Here is an 18,381-nt window from a genome sequence, read left to right as displayed (position 1 = left end):
AGCCTGGATGAAGGGGATGGATCTGGGGGCGTAATTAGAAATTGTTTTTAAAGTTGAGGGCGCCTGGGTGGCTCAGATGGTTAAGAGTCTGCCTTCGGCTCAGGTCATGATCCCAGGGTCCTGGGATCGGGTCCCGCGTCGGGCTCCCTGCTCCGCAGGAAGCCTGCTTCTCCCTCTGCTTCTCTCTCTCTCTCATGAATAAATAAATAAAATCTTAAAAAAAAAAGAAAAAATTGTTTTAAAATTGAGATGTGTGTCTTTTAGAAAGCTGGAGGCACAGAAGAGTACACGGGGGAAAACAGAAGAGGGCCACGAGCCCGAGGCCGAACGAGATGCCTTTCCTCACACTCTGTTTTCTAGACGGAAGCCCGTCCACACGGTCTCGCGTATCGCTGACGGCGGCGAACCCCCGCCCGCGCCCCTCCTCCCCTCCTGAGGCAGGAAGGCAGCCGGGACACCGCCCAACGCACCCTCAGCACCCACCGCACCGGCAGAGCTGCACCCGCCTTTCTCTCTGCAGGGCAGCAGCCCGGCGGCCTGAGAGCCCAGGAAACATCTGTGCCCTCTGTGACCCAATCATCCCACTTACGGGAACCTTCCTAAGGAAAGAATCCAAAATAGATAAAGCTTGTAGTGCCAGGCAGTGACAGCTCTGGCTAGAATCCAGTAGCTTCTCTGTTCGTAGACACAACATGCAAGATCAAGGTAGTCAGTTTCAGGCCCCTGCTGCTGCAGTCGGGGATTAGTATTTTTTTTTTTTTCTTTTTCGTGTTATTTGGGATCAGAGATAATGCTGACCATCCGTCAAACTTACAGATCTGTGAGTAGGGAACCCTGGGTACGACGGGTCTTTCCTGCAATGCTTGTAGTTGCGGTGCCCAGTACAGGGAGCTCCTGGCTACTCACACCCGGGCGGCCAGCCAGGCATGGGGGCACCTGCCAGACTGGTAGCTCAGAGACAAGTGTTTACATCTTGCTCAGAGCAGGCATTTCGGAAAGTTTGGTTTAATGAGTCCCCCTGAGGGTCCAAAGGCACACCCACCATCCCCACAGACACCACATAAGTGATGGGATCCAAGTCCAGATCTTCTGGGCCTTCTGGGGCAGCCTTGCCCGGCTCCCTTATTTTCTCTGGGACTGTTTTTCAGTCAGGACGTAGAGAGGATTACACTCCCGTGTACCTAGGCCCTCATGTCTCCTCCTGCCCCAGTGACGTGGCACAGACGGTCTCCTCTGGGTGCTCTTACGTGTGCCCGTGTAGTACCCGTAGCTGAGGTGCCCCTGGAGGTCCTCAACAGCTCTCTCGTTCGCTTCTCCCAGTGTAGACGCTGAGGCGGAGTTGTCAGTTGTTGGCAATCATACGGGCCTGCGTGCTTCTACCCCCGAGTCGGCCTCCTCACCTGGGACCTCTTGCCTCCACTCTAGATGAGCTGATCAGATCTCAGGTGACAACTGATTGCTCCCACCCGGTCCGTCCTGCCCCTGCCTGTCTTCAATGACCCACAGCTTAAGGGCCAGTGGAATATGGCCTCAACGGCCCCTCCTTCCACTTTCCAGAACAGGCAGCAAGATTTGCACATGCCTGCCCTCACCTGGGCTCTCACATCTCTACCCAGTGCCTCATTGTCCTTTCTTGCGCGGGGCTCAAGACCTGGGCTTGCGCTGGAAGGCCGTCCCCGGGGCCCTCACATCTCAGGCTGCTGTAGCCACGCTCTGATGGGGCTCGGGTCTCTGCCCCAGCGCGGCTCGCCCCAGCGCGCATGGCCGCAGCGCTCCGTGGGCACCGCGTCTCGGGTTCTCGCTCGCTGTCTCGGGGCAGGGACCCAGATCTGAGCTAACAGTCAAACGACCTCACCTGTCCCTCATTCCTCCACCCGAGGTTAGGCACCAGGAGCTGAGGGGAAAGGTGACTCTCCACTCCTGGCCCTTAAGCCTTGCCTCAGTGTCAGCATCCAGAAGTTAAAGGTTAGTTGAACGTTGAAACTTGGGCCCACCCAGAGCTGAGGGGACTGTTGGCTGTCCTCACATGGGCCTCCTGTTCTGTCCCCACGTAGAGATCTAGAGCCAGTTGAAAGCCCTTATACCTCAGCACCGATGTTGCCACCTGGACCTGAGGTGACAGGTGTCTTTTCTCACCTGGGACTGGTTGCATCTGTCCCAGCGTAAGCACATGGATGTGAGGTTACAGATGGGTCTCCTCACCGGGTCTATCATCTCTCTTCCCCATTGTAGGGCTCCAGAAATGAGGTGACACTTGTCTCAGTTCAGCAAGGCCCTAACTACTCGGTCAGATTGTATTCCCTCAGAGCTGAGGTGACAGCTTAATGTCCTTACTTGGGACCTCATGCCTCTTCCCCATTGCAAGTTCCTAGAGCTGAGATGACAGTTGACTGTCTTCATCAGGTCCCTCCCTCTGATCCTCAGTCACCCGGGGTCAGGTGACAGTTGAGTGTCATCACCAGGGCCCTTATGTGTATGCCCCAGTGTAGCACCCAGATCTGGGGTGTCACTTGACTGCCCTCACCTGGGCCCTTGTGCCTGCCACAGTAGAGACGGAGCAGGAGGAGATCAGGAGGTCCCAACAACTCTGCCCTCCCCACTCACACACGGTCCTCCTGTGTTGGGGGCCCCAGAGGAGCTGGGTCCCTCTTCTACTTTGGGCTCCTGCTGCTGCCCTTATGTGGATCTTCCCACACTTCCAAAGGCATCCTCCCTGGTGTTGCCAGGCCAGCAGGTTCCCCAGGGGGCCTGGGAACCCAAGAGGATTATCCCTGGAACACAGCTCTGCTGGATCCCCTAAAGTCTTATGAATGTCTGTGGGGCTCTGCAAAGGACTCTGAGCTTGAAGACCCCTCCTAGGGTCAGGAAGCACTCCCGCATGTTCATTTATTTGGCTTCTCCCCGACCCGCAAGGGTTTGAAGTTATCCTCAGGTCTGTATCTTGAGGATTCGAGGTTCCAGGGTGGTGGGCCCTAGTGGCTGGGAACTTAAGGGTAGGCAGGCTAGCACCCCCTGGTGGTAAGCGGGGGAAGGCGCGGCCACATCTTCAGCGACCCATTCTGCCCCATTCCTGCCACCATCCCTCGTGTCACCCCAGCTCACCTGCCCATCCCAGGCATGTGGCTGCACCACAGTCAAGGGCAAGACCCTCTGTAGCTATGTGGGAGCCAAAGGGTTACAGGGAAGCCCGGGAGTTCCTAGGCTTGCCTCCACTAGCTCCCGGGGAGGCCTTTGCCACGGCCCCCCTCTCCAGGAGGCCACAGGTGCACCAGGAAGGACCAAGGCCACTGCCTGCTGCCTGAGGCCTGGCCTCCAACCCTGTTCACATGGAGTCTTTTCGGCTGTTCTGCATGGACCTGGGCTAGGAGGGGTCCTGAGGTCCAGCTCCCCCCGAGGAAAATCACCACTTTAAGGTCTGTAATCTGTCCTAATCCCATGAAGCTCCTTCCTTCCCTGTTTAGGTGACCTTGGTGATCTGCCTCCTTCCTTAACCTGAAGGCACCACCTCCCCCGGTTACAGGGGTGCAGCTTGTGTGTACAGGGGTGACACACTAGCCTAGCTTATGGGACGAGAAAAGCCCGCCGTTAAGAGTTTCTTCATTTACGTATTGTTCCTGGGTGGGAACCTTGGCTCATCCCCCACAGCCAGCACTCTGTCAGGCTGTGCCTCTGTCTTCCTCACCCTCACCAGGCGCCCCCACCTGCTGTTGCCATCCCAGCCCAGGGGGACCATGCAGGAGGGAGCCCGGCTGGTTCTCAGTGGGAGGACCAGGAGAGACCCAGATGGTTAGAGCAAAAAAAAAAAGCTCCGGGCAATTGCCTCCCAGGCAGGGTGGGGGACAGAGGGGCCCAGCCCTGACAACCACAGCGCCCTGGGCTAGGTCTTCACCTGGCCGGGAGCAGAGCATCCCTCCCGATTTTCTGGGCTGCTGCTTCCCTCCATAAAACGTACCACCATCTCATCATTTTGCCGTTTTGTTCCTGGTTCGCTGCATCTCCCAGAGCCCAGGCTGTGGCCTGGTGCTCGGCCAAGGGGAGCTGGCGGAGAGGGCAGGACGGACACTCAGGGGCCGCCGCCTTTGTGGGGAGTGTACTGGGATGAGCAGTGTCCCCCCAGTCTGTGTCCACCTGGAACCTTGGAACGTGGCCTTGTTTGGAAATGGGAGTGTTTACCGAGAGAATCAAGGTAAGTTAGACTGAGGCCGTGGAGTGGAGTGGGCTCCTAATGTGACTGGCGTCCCCCTAAGAAACGAAACGAGGAGGAGACGTGCACACACAGACACAAGGCAGTGCGTAGAGACAGGGGGCAGACACCGGGGTGGCGCGGCTACCAGCCAAGGAAGGCCAAGGACGCCGGCCGCACCAGCAGCTGGGAGGGGCAAGGAAGGGCCCTCGAGCCTTGGGAGGGAGCGCCGCCCTGCCGACACCAGGATTCCTGCCTTCCGGCCTCGCGAGCTGTGGGAGGACGGATGTCCGCTGTCCTAAGCTCCCCCTCCCCGGCATCCGGGGTCAGTCACAAAAGCCCACTGCCTCTCCTTCCTAAGTACCTCTTGCGTGTGAACGGCCCTCAGTGATTCTGTGACGTGACCTCACTGTGGCAGGGACAAGGTCAGGGCGGAGGCAGCCCAGGTGGGCAGCAAGTGCAGTGGAAGCATTCGCTGGAAGGTGAAAATGAATGTGACCCAATCTCGTACCCCTACGCGGTCGGGTGATGAGATTCCATGGAGTGGGGCAGAGTGAAGAGCACAGGTGTGTGTGTGTGGGGGGGGACTCTCAGGAGGCAGCTGGGCTCAGCGATGACTAGACGTGGGGTCAGGGGTGAACAAGGCCCAGACCGCCAAGCCCACGCTGGGGAGGGACGTGGATGACAAGGACCGGGTGAGGGATGGGCTCACTGGCCAGGCCGGCCCGAGGCGCAGGCGCCCTCCTCCACAGGTACAGGTGGCAGGAAGGAAACAAGCAGGGAGCAGGCGGGTGTGTTTGTGGATTTAATGGCAGGGGCTGAGATGGGGTGCGCCACTGGCTATTTCTGCTTTTCCAGTGGCAAGGGGGCCCCCTGTAGGTGCGCTGAAGTGGGTGGGCCATGGAGTGCAGAACTGGGGCAGTGGGGAGAGCTGGGGGGGCAGAGGGGCATTCAGGGGGCCCAAGACACCGGGGACTGCTGGGCAGCAGGGAGGTCCCTTCCAGCAGGTGACCAGGAATGTCGAGTGGCACTGAGACCGGTGTGAAACCATTTGACCCCTTCCCGCCAGTTCCAAGGACCTTGCTCATAGCCAGCAGGAGTGTGGGGTGGCCACTGGCCCACGGATGCCCGCCCACTGTCCCCTCCGTCATCCCTCACTCCTGTCCTAGGTGGAGGAGCCCAGGACAGGTGGAAAAGCCACTCTGCTTTCTTCTGCTGGGGCTCAGTCCAGTGGACAGAAGCTGGCTCAGGAAGGGTCAGTGGCAGCTAGAGATGGTCACAGCGCGAGTCTCGAGTGCTTGGTGGTTGCGGAATGTAGCTAGGCCCAGGGTGGCTGGGGGCCAGGAATGTGAGGCTAAGGCCTATGGTCCTGAAGCCCTCCCGATGTGAGGCTGGGGGGGCAGGGAGGGGGGAAGGACGAAGACAGAAGGGGCCAAGGTGGGTGGGGTGGGGACCTGGGGCTCAGGGCTCAGAGCTTGTGGGGATTCACCCACTTGTAGGTGCCCTCGTACTGGAAGCCCACTCTCTTCATCAGCTCATCTGCCTCCGCGGGGCCTCGGCTGGGAGAGTGACAGGCAGAGGGGAGATGTGAGGGAGCCCCTGGGCTCCTGTGCCCCAAGCCCCCAGTCCCATCCTTCCCTCCCTGCCCGGCCCCTCACCTGCCATAAACATAAGGGATGGGCTGGAGCTTCTCGCGCTCAATCTTGTGCAACAAGGGCGTAAAGATCCGCCAGGCTTCCCGGAGCTCGTCACTGAGGGGGCACAGTATGGCTTTGGGGGGTGTTCGTGGGGGCAGGGAGGGGGTTAGGGAGGGAGAAGGCTGCCGCATCACCTGGAGCCCAGCTCAGCCCCAGCACACACACGGGGCACAGGGGACCCCTCACCTGCGCACAAAGTGCATCTGGTTCCCACAGAAGACATCCAGGATGAGGCGCTCGTAGGCATCGGGGAGCTTCACGTTCTACAAGGAGGGTCCCTGCTGAAGCTGCCTGTCCACGCAGAGCCCCCCGGCCACCCCTACCCTGGGCCAAGTGTCCACCTTGTATCTGTTGCCGTAGGTCAGGTCCAGCTCGGACTCCTCAGGGTTGAAGAACATGCCGGGCTTCTTGGTCATCATCTTGGTGTACACGGCCTCGTTGGGCTGCACGCGGATCACCAGCTCATTGCGCTTGCACTGCTGCTGGAAGATGTCGCCAGCCACGTCGCGGAACTGCAGACGCACCTCAGCCTTGCGCTCGTTCAGCGCTTTGCCACAGCGCAGGATGAACGGCACCCCTGGTCAGGGCACAGCCGGATTCAGGACCCACCCTGCCGGCGGCCCAGGTGTGAGGGCACGGGACAGGGTGCGTGCGTGTGGCCGGGGGGGGGGGGGGGGCGCTCCCCAGGGCTACGGCGGCCCCGCCTACCAGGCCCGGAGGCATCACCTACCGTCCCACCTCTCGTTTTCCACATAAAGGACGACGGCGGCAAAGGTCGCAGTGGTGGACCCGCGGGGCACTGTGGGGTCATCCAAGTACCCTTTGGTGGACTCCCCCTCTCCGTTGGGGTTCCCGACATACTGGCCCAGGACCACGTTGTCTGCTTGCACCTCTGAGATACATTTTAACACCTTGACCTGGAAGAGAGCCAGCAAAGAGAGGCTCCTTGGGTAAGGGGATGGAGCAGCCGTGTGGGGGGCAGAGGGCAGTAGGCCCGAGGAAACCAGGGGACCTAGCAGGGTGGGCTTCCCGGCGGAGTGGTGCACAGGCAGGAGGATGGGCACCATCAGCTTGGCTCACCCTGCTGAGGCCATGGCCGTGGCTCTCCTACCCAAGGACTCCCTGGGACCACCTGGACCCGCCCCCATCTTCTTCTGAAGGAGAGGCGATGGGTCTGCCCGGGGAACCTGACAGTCGCTGCCAGTCCTGGCAAAAGGGACCAGGAGGGGGCACCTCCACCCACCTTCTCATCACGGACGTCATCCGAGTCCGTGGAGGCAGGCTTCTCCATGGCCACCAGACATAGCATCTGCAGGAGGTGGTTCTGCATCACGTCCCTGCAGAGAGAGAAGCAAGTGGAACTTGGCTCGGGGGCATTTGAGCGGGGAGGAAGGAGCAAGGAGGGGGCTCACCTCCGCCCCCTCCCTGTCAGCCAGGTTCCGGGGACTCAGCACCTCAAGTAGGGCTTTCTAGCAACAAGCTATGAGACTTGCTTCCTGAGCTCACATCTACCCTTGAGGTCCCCTTAGGCAAGGGAAGAGACAGTGACCCCTCCCTTCACAGCCACCACTGACCACTCAAGACACCCACTTGTGAATCTGAATTTTGGGGTGGGAGGAGGAGCTCCCCGGAACAGGGAGGGGTGACCCTGCAGAATGGCAGGATCGCACCCCTTGCCTGTGCTGACCTCCCAGGAAAGGAAACAGGCTCTCACCGGATGATCCCAAATTCATCAAAGTAGCCCCCACGGCCCTCAGTGCCAAAGGGCTCCTTGAAAGTGAGGATGATGCAGGCGATGTTGTCCCGGTTCCAGATGGGGCCAAAGATCCTGTTGGCAAACCTGCAGAAGGGGCAGCGTGGAGGGTGCTGCTGTATCCTTGGGGGCAACAGCAGGATGGGCTGGGCCCCAAGAGCGCCCACCCCGGACCCAGTCCCCCTCCACCCTGTCGCCCAGGCCTGGCCCTGGCCACACCTCAGCACCATGAGGTTCTGGACCATCTCCTTGCCCAGGTAGTGGTCGATGCGGTAGATCTGGTCCTCACGGAACAAGGAGGAGATATGGTTGGACAGCCTGTCGGAGCTCTGCAGGTCCCTCCCGAAGGGCTTCTCCACAATGACACGGTTCCAGCCTCTGCGGGAGCCCAGGGCTGTGTCATCCCATACCCTCCCCGGGCAGCAGGGGCCAGAACCTCACCTTCCCCCAGGTCGCACTCCCTGGGAAGAGGCAGAGCCTTCCCTCCCCGTGTCTGCACTTAGGTGACTGGCAAAGCTCTGCTGGTTGGGCCCCTCTGCCCCACCTTTGGCAGATCCCCCAGACCCCAGGACACCTCCTGTGCCCCCCAGCCCTCAATGCCACACTGAGAACTTCCTCAGAAGCCTTCCTGCCCGACCCGCTGGTCACGAGGATGAGCGGTCCCACTCCCTCCCAGGCCCACACTGGGTCTTCCAGGAGGTCAGGGTGGCCTGGGAGCAGGTGGGGGAGCCGGGGGAGGGGATGCACGGGCACAGCTGCCTCTGCGGGCTTAAAATGGCCAAAGGTCCCTTTCTTTGCTATTCCCCGTGAACAGTTAACGGGGCACTTTGCGTTCAAAACCAGAACAAAGTGAAACAGATGACTGTGTCTTTGAGAGAAAGACGGACTGGCAGCACCAGCGCTCAAGCAGCAGCAAAATTCTTGTGGGGCAGTACCGCCACCTTGTGGGCATGAAGGGGACCTGGGGAAGCACCGAAAAACCAGAGAATAAGCGACCGGCAGCAGGAGTTTCATGGAGCGACACTGCCACCTTGTGGGCATGAAGGGGACCTGGGGAAGCACCGAAAAACCAGAGAATAAGCGACCGGCAGCAGGAGTTTCATGGAGCGACACTGCCACCTTGTGGAACTCGCAGGAACAGCGGCCAGGGAATGTTGGATTTCTAGCAAGGAGGGTCATCAGGAAGATTTCCGAGGTACATAAGTGCGGTAGCATTCTTGGTAAATGCTATTAGAAAGCCCCTGTATTCATACCCTGTTCTCTTCTTTGGAGAGCTAACTCATGCAGAGAACAAACAGGGGTCACCATCTTTTTCAGACTTGGTAGACTGGTTTGCCCCAGGGACTCTGGACAACTGCCAAAGCGGGCCAGACCAGGACAGGGCACACCTAGGAAGCAGGAAGGGCAAAAGACAAGCCTTACGTCTGGCTCATGCAGGTCTCGTGGATTTTCTTGGTGACTGCCTCGTAGACTGTGGGGGGCAAGGCCAGGTAAAAGAGGCGGTTGGCCTGTGGCCCCTGGTGGAGGGCATTCATGTGGCTGTTGAGGCGCTCGTAGGAGGCCGTGTCGTCATACTGGCCAGCCACATAGGAGTTGCGGGCAAAGAACTCCTCCAGCTTGGGCTTCTCCTCTGGTGTGGCCTGAGAAAGATGGATACAGGGACACTGGCCCCTCCCTGGCCCTCCCTCTCTCAGAGCCCATAGCCCCAGCGGGCTCTGTCAGAAGTCAGTCACCCTACCTCCACACTGGGCTCATACCCATCTCGTCAGCTATGCCCACCTACAGGGGGAGGCCGAGGCAGCACGACACTGCAGGGAACAGTGCCCGGCAGTCCCAGGCTGGGCCCACGGTCTGCAGTCACCCCCGGGGGCCTCGGGCCCTGACACAGAAGTTACATTTCAGGAAGCTGTGACCTGGCAGAGCTCTCTCCGAAGTCAGGACACCAAACTCTGGTGTGTTGGGAAGAGGCAGATGTGTAAGATTTTTGTGCTGAAGACCCTGTTTCAGCTCCTGGCCGGGACGGTGGGGGTGGCAGTGGCGTGGGAGGCACAGCAGGGAGGGCCCGGTGTGTCCAGGGGTCTCAGGCCGGAAGGGTCCCCGCACCTTGCCCTACGCTACTTCTGTCATCCAAGAAGCGGCAAGAGCAGGCGACTGCTCTGGGGAAGGCAATGCGGAGAAGCGCTGGGGCCGGAGAGGCTCCAAGCAGTCTCCCTAACGTGGCCCTGCCCGTCGCCGTGGCCGGGGAGAAGGGGGCCTGTCCCACGGAAGCAGCAGCAGAGAGCAGAAGTGGGAGGAGGGAAGGGGGGCTGTGCCCCCTGGAGGCCCCTGGAAGCCACTCACTTTGAAGAAGGGCTCGCTCTGTTTCCGGATGTCGGCCACTGTGAGGCGGGAGCGGGCGTAGCCCACGATGAAGGTGTCTTCGGGCAGAAGGCCATCCCGGAACAGCCACCTGAGGGCACGCCATGGCTGTGGCCGGGATGGGGGGGGGCAGGGAGCACCGGGGACAGTGGGACGGTGGGGGGGTACGCTTACCAGATGGTGGGGTAGATCTTCTTTTTGGCCAGGTCGCCCTGTAGCGGAGGGAACGGGCATGGTTAGGAGACGCTGGGGGCATGACCCAGATGGTCTCCTCCCTTTCAACGTGGGCACCCGCTCAAGGTCACCGTTCAGCCGCAAGCATATCCGTCTCAAATGGGAGACTGTGCTAGCCCTTTACCCTGACCCTGAGCTGCCAGCAGGCACCCCGACCAAGCTGCCTGCCCTGCAATCACACAGACCACAGCCTCTGGTCACAGTGCAAGCAAGCGGAGCCACACCCAGGCCACACAGCCTGCTGCTGAACAGCCTACAAGCTGAAGAAGAAAACCTGAAAACTCTAGAACCAAATGGCAACAAAAGTAGCAGATAGCAAAACCTATGGGACGTGGCCTGAGATGCTGCCTTTAGCTCGGGACTAATGAGCTCAGGGCCTGATTTAAGAAGTCAGACAAAACAGTAAAATTGTAAAGCCAAACAAATTACAAGGCAGAAAATAATGAAAAATAAAAATTAATAAAATAGAAAATAAACCAAAAGAAAATATCAAGAAAGCCAAAAGTTCGTATTTGAAAAGCACTAATAAAAACAGACAACCCTCTGGCAAGACTACTTTTTTATTTTTTATTTTTTTTATTTTATTTTTTTTTAAAGATTTTATTTATTTATTCATGAGAGACAGAGAGAGAGAGGGAGAGAAGCAGAGGGAGAAGCAGGCTCCCAAGGAGCAGGGAGCCTGATGTGGGACTCGATCCCAGGACCCTGGGATCATGACCTGAGCTGAAGGCAGACGCCCAACCATCTGAGCCACCCAGGCGCCCAAGACTACTTTTTTAAAAGGCACCAAGAATTAGGAGTGCGGGGCACCTGGGTGGCTCAGTCGTTGAGCGTCTGCCTTTGGCTCGGGTCAGGATCCCGGGGGTCCTGGGATCGAGCCCCGCATCGGGCTCCCTGCTCAGCGGGAAGCCTGCTTCTCCCTCTCCCACTCCCCCTGCTTGTGTTCCCTCTCTTGCTGTCTCTCTCTGTCAAATAAATGAAATCTTAAATAAAAAAAAGAATTAGGAGTGCAACAGGACAAAAGTACAATCAGGAAAACACGGAAGGGGATTTTATGAACAACCTTATGCCATGTCTGACAACTTAGATGAAATGGACAGATTTCTATAAAAATCCAGTCTACCAAAACAGAGACAGGGACCTGAGTGGGGAGCGGTCATTAAGGAAACTGGATCGTGGCCACAAACTTTTCCACCAAGGCATCTCCAACACTGACCCCGGCATAGAACTTCACTGGTGGATTCTACCAAAATGCCAGAAACAGGAAAGTCCCTTCTGAGGCAGATTCTGCCTATAATCCAGAATATATAACCTACTCCTACACCAAAATAAGGAAACAATCCAATGGAAAAGTGACCAGATACTTCACGAGGAAGAGAAATGAAGAGCTAACAAACACATGAGAAAGTGCTCAAGATCATCGGTTGTCAGGAAAACGCAAATGAAGCCACTAGATGCTGTTTCGTGTCCATTAGAACGGCTGTAATCCAGAAGACTGACAACACCAAGCATTAGAGAGGATGTTCACAGCAGCCTCAACTCACAGCTGCCCTGCGCTGGGGACAACCCAGATGCTCAATCACCAGGTAGACGGACAAGCTGAGAATGAAGTTGTACGATAGGCAAAACTAATCATTTGTGGTAGAAATTACATCGCTGGTTGTTTGGGGTGGATTGACCGGGATGGCCATCTAAGAACTTTCTGGAGAGATGGCAAGAAAGGCCCTCTATTGTTTTGTTTGTTTTTACTTATTTATTTGAGAGAGACAGAGAGCGAGAGAGAGCGAGCACAAAAATGGAGGGAGGGGCAAAGGGAGGAGGAGGAGGAGGAGAATCTCCAGCAGACTCCCTGCTGAGCATGGAGCCCAACTTGTGGCTCGATCCAGGGCCCCGAGGTCACGACCTGAGCCGAAATCAAGAGTCGGATGCTCAACTGACCGAGCCATCCAGGCGCCCATCACACTACTGTGTAGACTTTGTGGATATGCGAAATTTTCCACAATAAAAAGGTGTGAACACATGGCAACTTCAAGCAACAATATGGCAGATCCCAGGAAATTCCACAGAGGACTCCCTAGAAAGAGTCACAGAGTTCCTTCTCCCCAGGCTCCCGTTCGGTCACTGCAGCCATCCCAATATGCTTTAACTTTGTGACCTGACAAAGGAATTGTCTACTCCAGGTGGAAGAGGAAGGGGCAAGAATGGCCACAGGCTCCTGAAGAACAGAAGAGCAGAGCACCCTTTCATCTGCCTACCCTGTAATTAGAGCATGGGATGGGCCTGGGCTGTGAACCCACGCTCCACCGAGCATTGCCGATCAGTGGGGAGAGAGTAAGGCAAGCTGGGGTGCACTGGACTTGCCGTAGTCAGAAAAACGAACTCCAGGACTAAGGACCTGAATGTTCAGTGCAAAATTACCTTTTAGTAGCCACGTAACCATTGGATAAGCTCATTTCTATGAACTTATGAACCCACAAAATGGAAGCCACGTGGTCAGAACCAAAGTAATGCCAACCTGGTTCAATCCCCACCAGGGATAAGTGGTTAGGAAGGCACCCAGGGGGCTCTGGGGTGGGAAATCCCTCCTCTGGGTGGGGGCGGGTGCAGGCTCAGGGGCGCCTTGCGCCTCCAACGTTCGAGTTTCCTCCTGTCCTTTGCTCCACCTCAAGTCTCCTGGGATGACCTGATGTCCCCCCGGGGCTTTAGGTGAGGACCTGCATGTGGACCCCTCCACGTGTGTATCCCTGCCCAGACTTTAGTGAGCACTGAACCCACATAGTCAAATGTCTACTGGTCATCTCCAGGCTCCACTGGAACCCCAAACTCCCAAACCGGGTGTTTCCTGAAGCAGGGTGCCCTGTGTTGGTGCCCCTGCTCACACCTGCTACCTGTTCACCACTGATCTCCCGAGCAATGTGGAGTGGGTCCCTGTTGTAATGGCCACCTTCACGATGGCTGCTGTCACTGGTCCTTCATGGTCTGACTCCAGCCGCCAGCCCGGGAAGCTAGCTCCCTGCCCATGTCCCTCATTGCCCAGGGGCCCCCACTAGGGCACCCTCGCAGCGAATCGGCAGTGGCCGCCTCTGGCTTCTCCCATCGGCGGGACCAGAGGCACACTCTGCTCAGGTCACCTCAGCCCTGCATGCTCCGGGAGAAACAATCAGCAGCACGGCCCGCAAACACCTCCCAACCTTCCTTGTGGCAGGTGATGTTTGCTTATGATCAAATTCCAGCGGGCTGAGAGGAATTGGGATAGGCTGCGGGCAGCGGACTGGTAGCGGGGGACTAGTCTCCTGTCTGCTGAGTCACAGTGCCCAACACCCCAAGCTCTTTGTTCCTGCGGCTCCCCTTGGGATTAACTACTGACTGAACCTGCTTGCCTTGTTCAGCTCAGCCCCAGCAGCCAGAGGCCTGCTGGGCTCCAAGTCATCTGAGGGAGAGGCGAGGGACGGCCCAGGACAGCAGTCGGGGTCCTGCTCCTCCTCACGGGAAGTGCGGTGGCTGGCCCTCCCCGCCAGCCCCAACCAGACGCCTTTGCAAGACTGAAGACGGGAAGACCTCGACCAAACCTCGGTACACTGTGTGTGGGGGTCGGGGAGATAACGGGGTCTCTTGGTGAAATGCGCCTCAGAGGCCTCCTGTCTTTCCCAACCCCTGTCATTTTTGTCTGAGGACCACAGTGGGGAAAGAGCTGCCCGGGGACATGTGGTGACTTTAGCAGGAGCAGTAGGACCTCATTAACATCTCCAGCTACCAATATGTGTCCCAGTTGGGGCAAAGGGACTTGGGCCACTGCTTGCCTGTTGCCACCTAGGTTGGACCTCAGCTTCTAGTTTTAAAAGCCCAAACCACCGCTGACATCTCTGTTTGAGGATTTGAGGGCGGAGGGCGCAGCACAGAGCTTCAGAGGCTGGCCGCCAGCTGGAGGCATGGGAGGGGTGGGCCATCCCCGGCCCCCGAGGGTCACCCGGGTCAAGGATCTGCCTGGCCTCATGGGGTGGAGTCTGGGCCCTGGCTGGGGCCCAGCTGGCTCCTGGAACCGGGGAGAGAGAACCTGGGGGCTGTTGAGGTAGGCTCCCTCCTCCACCCTGGGGCTCGTGAATCATCAGGCCTTTGGGGAAGTGCCAAGGTCATCATGACACAGCAAGAATCTTATCGACCCAAGGGGGAAAAGCAGCCCAGAAATGTCCCCAAAAGAGAGGGGGGCCAGGATTACCAGGTCACCCCTTGCCTAGGCGCATATTGGGATGAGGCCTGAACACCCATCAGGTCCATGGTCCTCACGGGCCAGGTGGGGAGACTGAGGCCCGGAGAGGTGAGCGGCTTGCTGTGAACCCTGCAGCGAGCCAATCCTGCCCACGCGGACTCCCTGTCCTGTTCTCCCCCTGCTCCTCCACTCCGTTCTCCATCCCCCGTCGGGGAGAGTCCTCTAGCCCGTCCGAGGTCCTATCAGATGGGGGAGGACATGATTTGCCAGGCCCAAGGTTCCCCTCTCCCCAGCACTGGTCTCTAAGGAGAAACTGGCTTCTTTCATTCCAGAGCTTTCCAGACAGGGAGAGTAGGTATCTCCATGCCCTTCCTGGCTGGGGGTGGGAGTTCTGAGAAGGGGGTAAGTGGCCACATGGGAGGAACAAAGAGCAGCTCAAAGCCTATTGGGTAACTGTGAGCCAGCATCAGGATGCCTCAGGAAGGAAGCTGGGTGTGAGAGCAAGGCTTGGGTAAGCAGGTGAGGAAGGAGGAAGGGGTAGGGGACAGCCATGTGGGCCCAGCCTGCCCTGGGGCATCCGCCACTGGGGGCTCTGCGTGTGCTCTTCTCTTTGCATGGAACTTTCCCTGACCCGGGCTCTGCAGATCTCATGCTGCAAGCCCTCTGTCTGGGACTTGTGTGCTGGAGGTGGCTGGGGACACAAGGGCCCATTTGTGTTTTTGGTCACATGTGCCACTAGGAGCTCTGACTGGGCTACTAACTCCCCTTGGGTCCCTTCCCCCCAGCACAGAGATCACACAGGGAAGGCAGGGCCGGTGCTCACTATACGGTAGAGAAGGCACTTGATCACTTTGTTGGGTCAATGAGCAGTGAACTTGCTGGTTTCCCAGAACAGCAGGTTCTGGGAGAGTGGGAGCTGTTCTAGATGCTGCCTGAGCATGGGAGGCCCACCCACCTGGCTCCAGTCCCCTTGAGCCAACAACTCAGGACAAGGGGTTCCTCTCCCACCCCACTCTGCTGTAGTAGCACTTCCCATTTCTGCTCTGGAAGCGTCTGGTTGTCACTCTCGGAGCAGAGGAGAGCAAAGGGGAACCCTACCAATTGCAAAGAAAAGTTGCTCAACCCCAAGCTGGCCACAGGCGAAGGCAGTGAGCTAGTCACAGAATCAGCTCAGCCCGAGGTCCCTTGACATTTGTTTCAAAAGCCCTCATTTGCTCCGCAGAAACACTTGAAGTGCAGAGAAGAAAAGACACCTGCCAGTCATACAGCAAGCTTGGGTGCTCTCAACAAAGCATCTAAGAGTTGAGAGCCTGGAGTCCTAAGCCATTTCTTATGGCCTGGGATCCTCTGGTGGAGCTTCCTATGACAGCCCGGTAGGGGGGTGGGGCAAGGAGGAGGAATAATCCTGAGTAACTTTCTCCTCCAACCAGTTTCCTGGACCAAGGGCCTAATGGTCAGAGTCCTAGGTGTGAGAGTTTGTGGCCAACACAGGTTTGCCTCCTCTAAGGAGAACATGCTGGGGCCAGGGTAGAGGCTAAGCCTGCTCCCCCCCAACCCATGTCCCTGGGTCCCCCCACCCTAGGAGTTACGGAGTCAGACGACAGTGCTTGGGGTAGCCCACCTTCTTTCCCTCCCTCCATCCCTCTGGCAGAGCCCTACCTCCACCCCCAGCACTGCTGAGTTCTGATCAGCATCACAAAAGCTGGCGGGAAGCAGGCTCTGCAAAGGGCAGTGGCACCTTATGATACATGAACAAAGAAACAAGTTCTGCCAGAGCTAAGGAGACCTTGACATGGAAGGGCACAGAGAGACAATGCCTACCCTGTCAAGAGCTAGCTAGTTTGGGTGGGATTCTTTCGTAAGATTATACAACAAGTTACTGGCAGAAATGGTCACAGGATGGTTAGCAGGTTCTTCGTCATGCCTAAGGTGAAAACGAAGAGAGATCGCTTTTACTTGGAGACAAAACCCCGGCAGCTCATCTTGCCACCCAGCAGATCTTGTTTCTACGTGGCACACCGGCACGGTGCTTTAGTCTGGGGGTCATGGCTCCACTAGGACCCACCCTCCCTCTCCTGTCCCCCCTCCATCATGTACGGTCCGTGGGCTATACCTCTGCCTTTGGGTCTACCCTTTTGATCTTCTAGAACAAAATGGCAGTTCCACAGGCTAAACAACGGGGTGGGGAGAGACAGGTCATAGCTCCTCAGCAGGCCTTGGAAATTGGGGTAATGACATGGTGTTCAAAGGAAGGTCAAGTGTTTGTTCCCAGGGAACTTGCGGTAGAGACAGACAAGGTGGAGTTCAGGCCTCAGATCCTGCCTTTGGAACTGACTGTGAGACATCTACCAAGTCACAAACAGGTTTGAAAAAAGATACAGCGTGAATAGCCTGCCCTGTTTGCAGTTTTCCCTGTGGAGAAGAAGTCCAACGAGACAGTTTTTCAGGTCCTCCCAGTTCCAGGACACGGGTCTACGGTCAATGGCCTCGCACAGATATCAGAACAGCCTGGCAGTGCATCTATGCTGGGTGGTACTGGGATGAGAGTGGCGCACAGGCAGGACCAAGAGAGAGAGCCCAACTGAGCAGAACCCCTGGGGCCCCAAGACAATCAGCTGGGAAAGCCCAGGCACCCAGCAGGAAGGGACCCGAGGCAATGTCACACTCTACGCTTGGTTTTTAAGGTGTGGGGTCTGGGGGAGACTCACCGATGCACCCATGATGATGAAGATATGTGTATCAGATTGATGGAAGGCATTGCCCTGATACAGCTCTTCCCGCAGGATTCCGCACACCTGGGTCCGGCTCAGGGCCACCTGTTCCGCCATGATGCTCTCTGGTTAAAGAAAGGCTCGTTGACAAAGCAGAAGAACAGAAGAGCATAGGGAAGTTGGCCACTTTCTGGAGGGGGTCCTTTGGGGTCTCACCCCATGACGCCTGATTATTGAAACCACTCACTGAATGGCTGGGGGCTTAGAAAACTGCAGGCTCTGGGCTCCCACCATACTCTCCAGGCGGCTTTATTTCACGGCGTACTTTACAGAATTACTCAAAGCACTAGTGGATTCCAGCTAGGAATCCTCAACGCTCCAGCCTCAACTCTGCGGGACCAAGTAAAGCTGCTGGAGCGTTGCACAAGTTGCCCAGGACCATCTCACCCCGGACTCAAGCGAAAACTCCACAATGAGCTGGAGCATGTTAGGCTGTACCGATGACGGAGTGCAGCTCCAGCACTCCTCCTGCCCAGCCGGGAGACGCCGGCGGGTCGCCACCCCTCTCAGGGTCCCAGTCTCCTCAGGGGTCCAACGGAGGGATGCAGGGGACATTGGGGATCGGTTAAACCCACTCGATTTTGCCCCGCTCCCAAGCACGGCAAATCAAAGGGCCTCGCGGCAGAACACGTTCCTCCGCTGGCGTGGCGCCTATAGCCACTACGTTACCTGCGCCTCGCCGCCGTCGAACGCCGCGCTCAAACCCTCAGAATTCCCGGCCGTTTCCGGGGGCTGCGCCCAGCCGGCTCATTTAACCAGCGGGGGCGGGCGCCTGGGCTGAGCTGACCGGCCTCAGGCGAGGCGCGTGGGCGGGCCCGCAGTGGGCCCCTCCCCCCGTGGGCGGGGCGGAGCCAGGGCGCGAGAGGTGCGCGCGCATCCCGCGCTGGGCCCCCGCCCTCCAGCCGCGTAAGGCTCCCACCCTTGGCCCGCCCCGCCCCTTGGGCACCTGCGCGGGCAGCCAGGCTGCCGGGCGCCTTCTCTCCCCACCGCCGCTGTGCTGCGTCCTCGGTACCTCGCGAGTCCGCGTACAGCTTTGCACCGTTCGCCCGCGTACCCATCGCTGGCTCGGCCCAACCCTACAGTCCAGTTTTCTCGCCCGTCCCGGGCGGCCGCGCGCCCTCGCGGAGGGCTCCACTTCCGCCGGCAGTGTGGCCACGCCTCCTCGACCCTGTTCCTGG

The 18,381-nt window shown here is 58.1% G+C and overlaps 2 protein-coding genes across 5 annotated transcripts in view; one reads left to right on the top strand and one right to left on the bottom strand.

The window, feature by feature from the left end:
- PLXNA3 (plexin A3) overlaps nucleotides 1-18,381 on the top strand; it is a 217,448-nt gene that overhangs the window by 50,489 nt on the left and 148,578 nt on the right. The gene's annotated exons all lie outside the window — the stretch shown is intronic.
- Nucleotides 4,976-18,356, bottom strand: G6PD (glucose-6-phosphate dehydrogenase). 3 transcript variants are annotated; one of them, XM_027607839.2, is made up of 13 exons: nucleotides 18,216-18,356; nucleotides 17,141-17,268; nucleotides 10,166-10,203; nucleotides 9,974-10,082; nucleotides 9,056-9,273; nucleotides 7,853-8,011; nucleotides 7,595-7,720; nucleotides 7,124-7,217; nucleotides 6,611-6,797; nucleotides 6,222-6,457; nucleotides 6,067-6,143; nucleotides 5,842-5,934; nucleotides 4,976-5,742 (listed from the first exon to the last, which is right to left on the bottom strand). In XM_027607839.2, the coding sequence occupies exons 1-13, from the start codon at nucleotides 18,259-18,261 to the stop codon at nucleotides 5,652-5,654; spliced, it is 1,602 nt and encodes a 533-aa protein (XP_027463640.1). In that variant the 5' UTR covers nucleotides 18,262-18,356; the 3' UTR covers nucleotides 4,976-5,651. The 3 variants fall into 3 exon arrangements, with proteins under 3 accessions (XP_027463640.1, XP_027463639.1, XP_027463641.1); XM_027607838.1 differs by having other exon boundaries at nucleotides 18,150-18,305; XM_027607840.1 differs by lacking the exon at nucleotides 18,216-18,356 and adding an exon at nucleotides 17,873-18,010.

This window comes from Zalophus californianus, chromosome X (assembly GCF_009762305.2).
Source record: "Zalophus californianus isolate mZalCal1 chromosome X, mZalCal1.pri.v2, whole genome shotgun sequence".
NCBI classification, from domain to species: Eukaryota; Metazoa; Chordata; class Mammalia; order Carnivora; family Otariidae; genus Zalophus; species Zalophus californianus.
The sequence above is the reverse complement of the archived record's forward strand: the minus strand, read 5'-3'. Positions and strand labels throughout refer to the sequence as shown.

Coding starts and splice junctions, on each gene's coding strand:
- G6PD (XM_027607838.1), bottom strand. CDS start 18,261: ATGGGTACGCGGGCGAACGGTGCAAAGCTGTACGCGGACTCGCGAGGT. Junction 10,204..17,140: donor TCATCATCATGGGTGCATCG/GTGAGTCTCCCC, acceptor CCTCCGCTACAG/GGCGACCTGGCCAAAAAGAA. Junction 6,798..7,123: donor ATGACGTCCGTGATGAGAAG/GTGGGTGGAGGT, acceptor GCTCTCTTCCAG/GTCAAGGTGTTAAAATGTAT.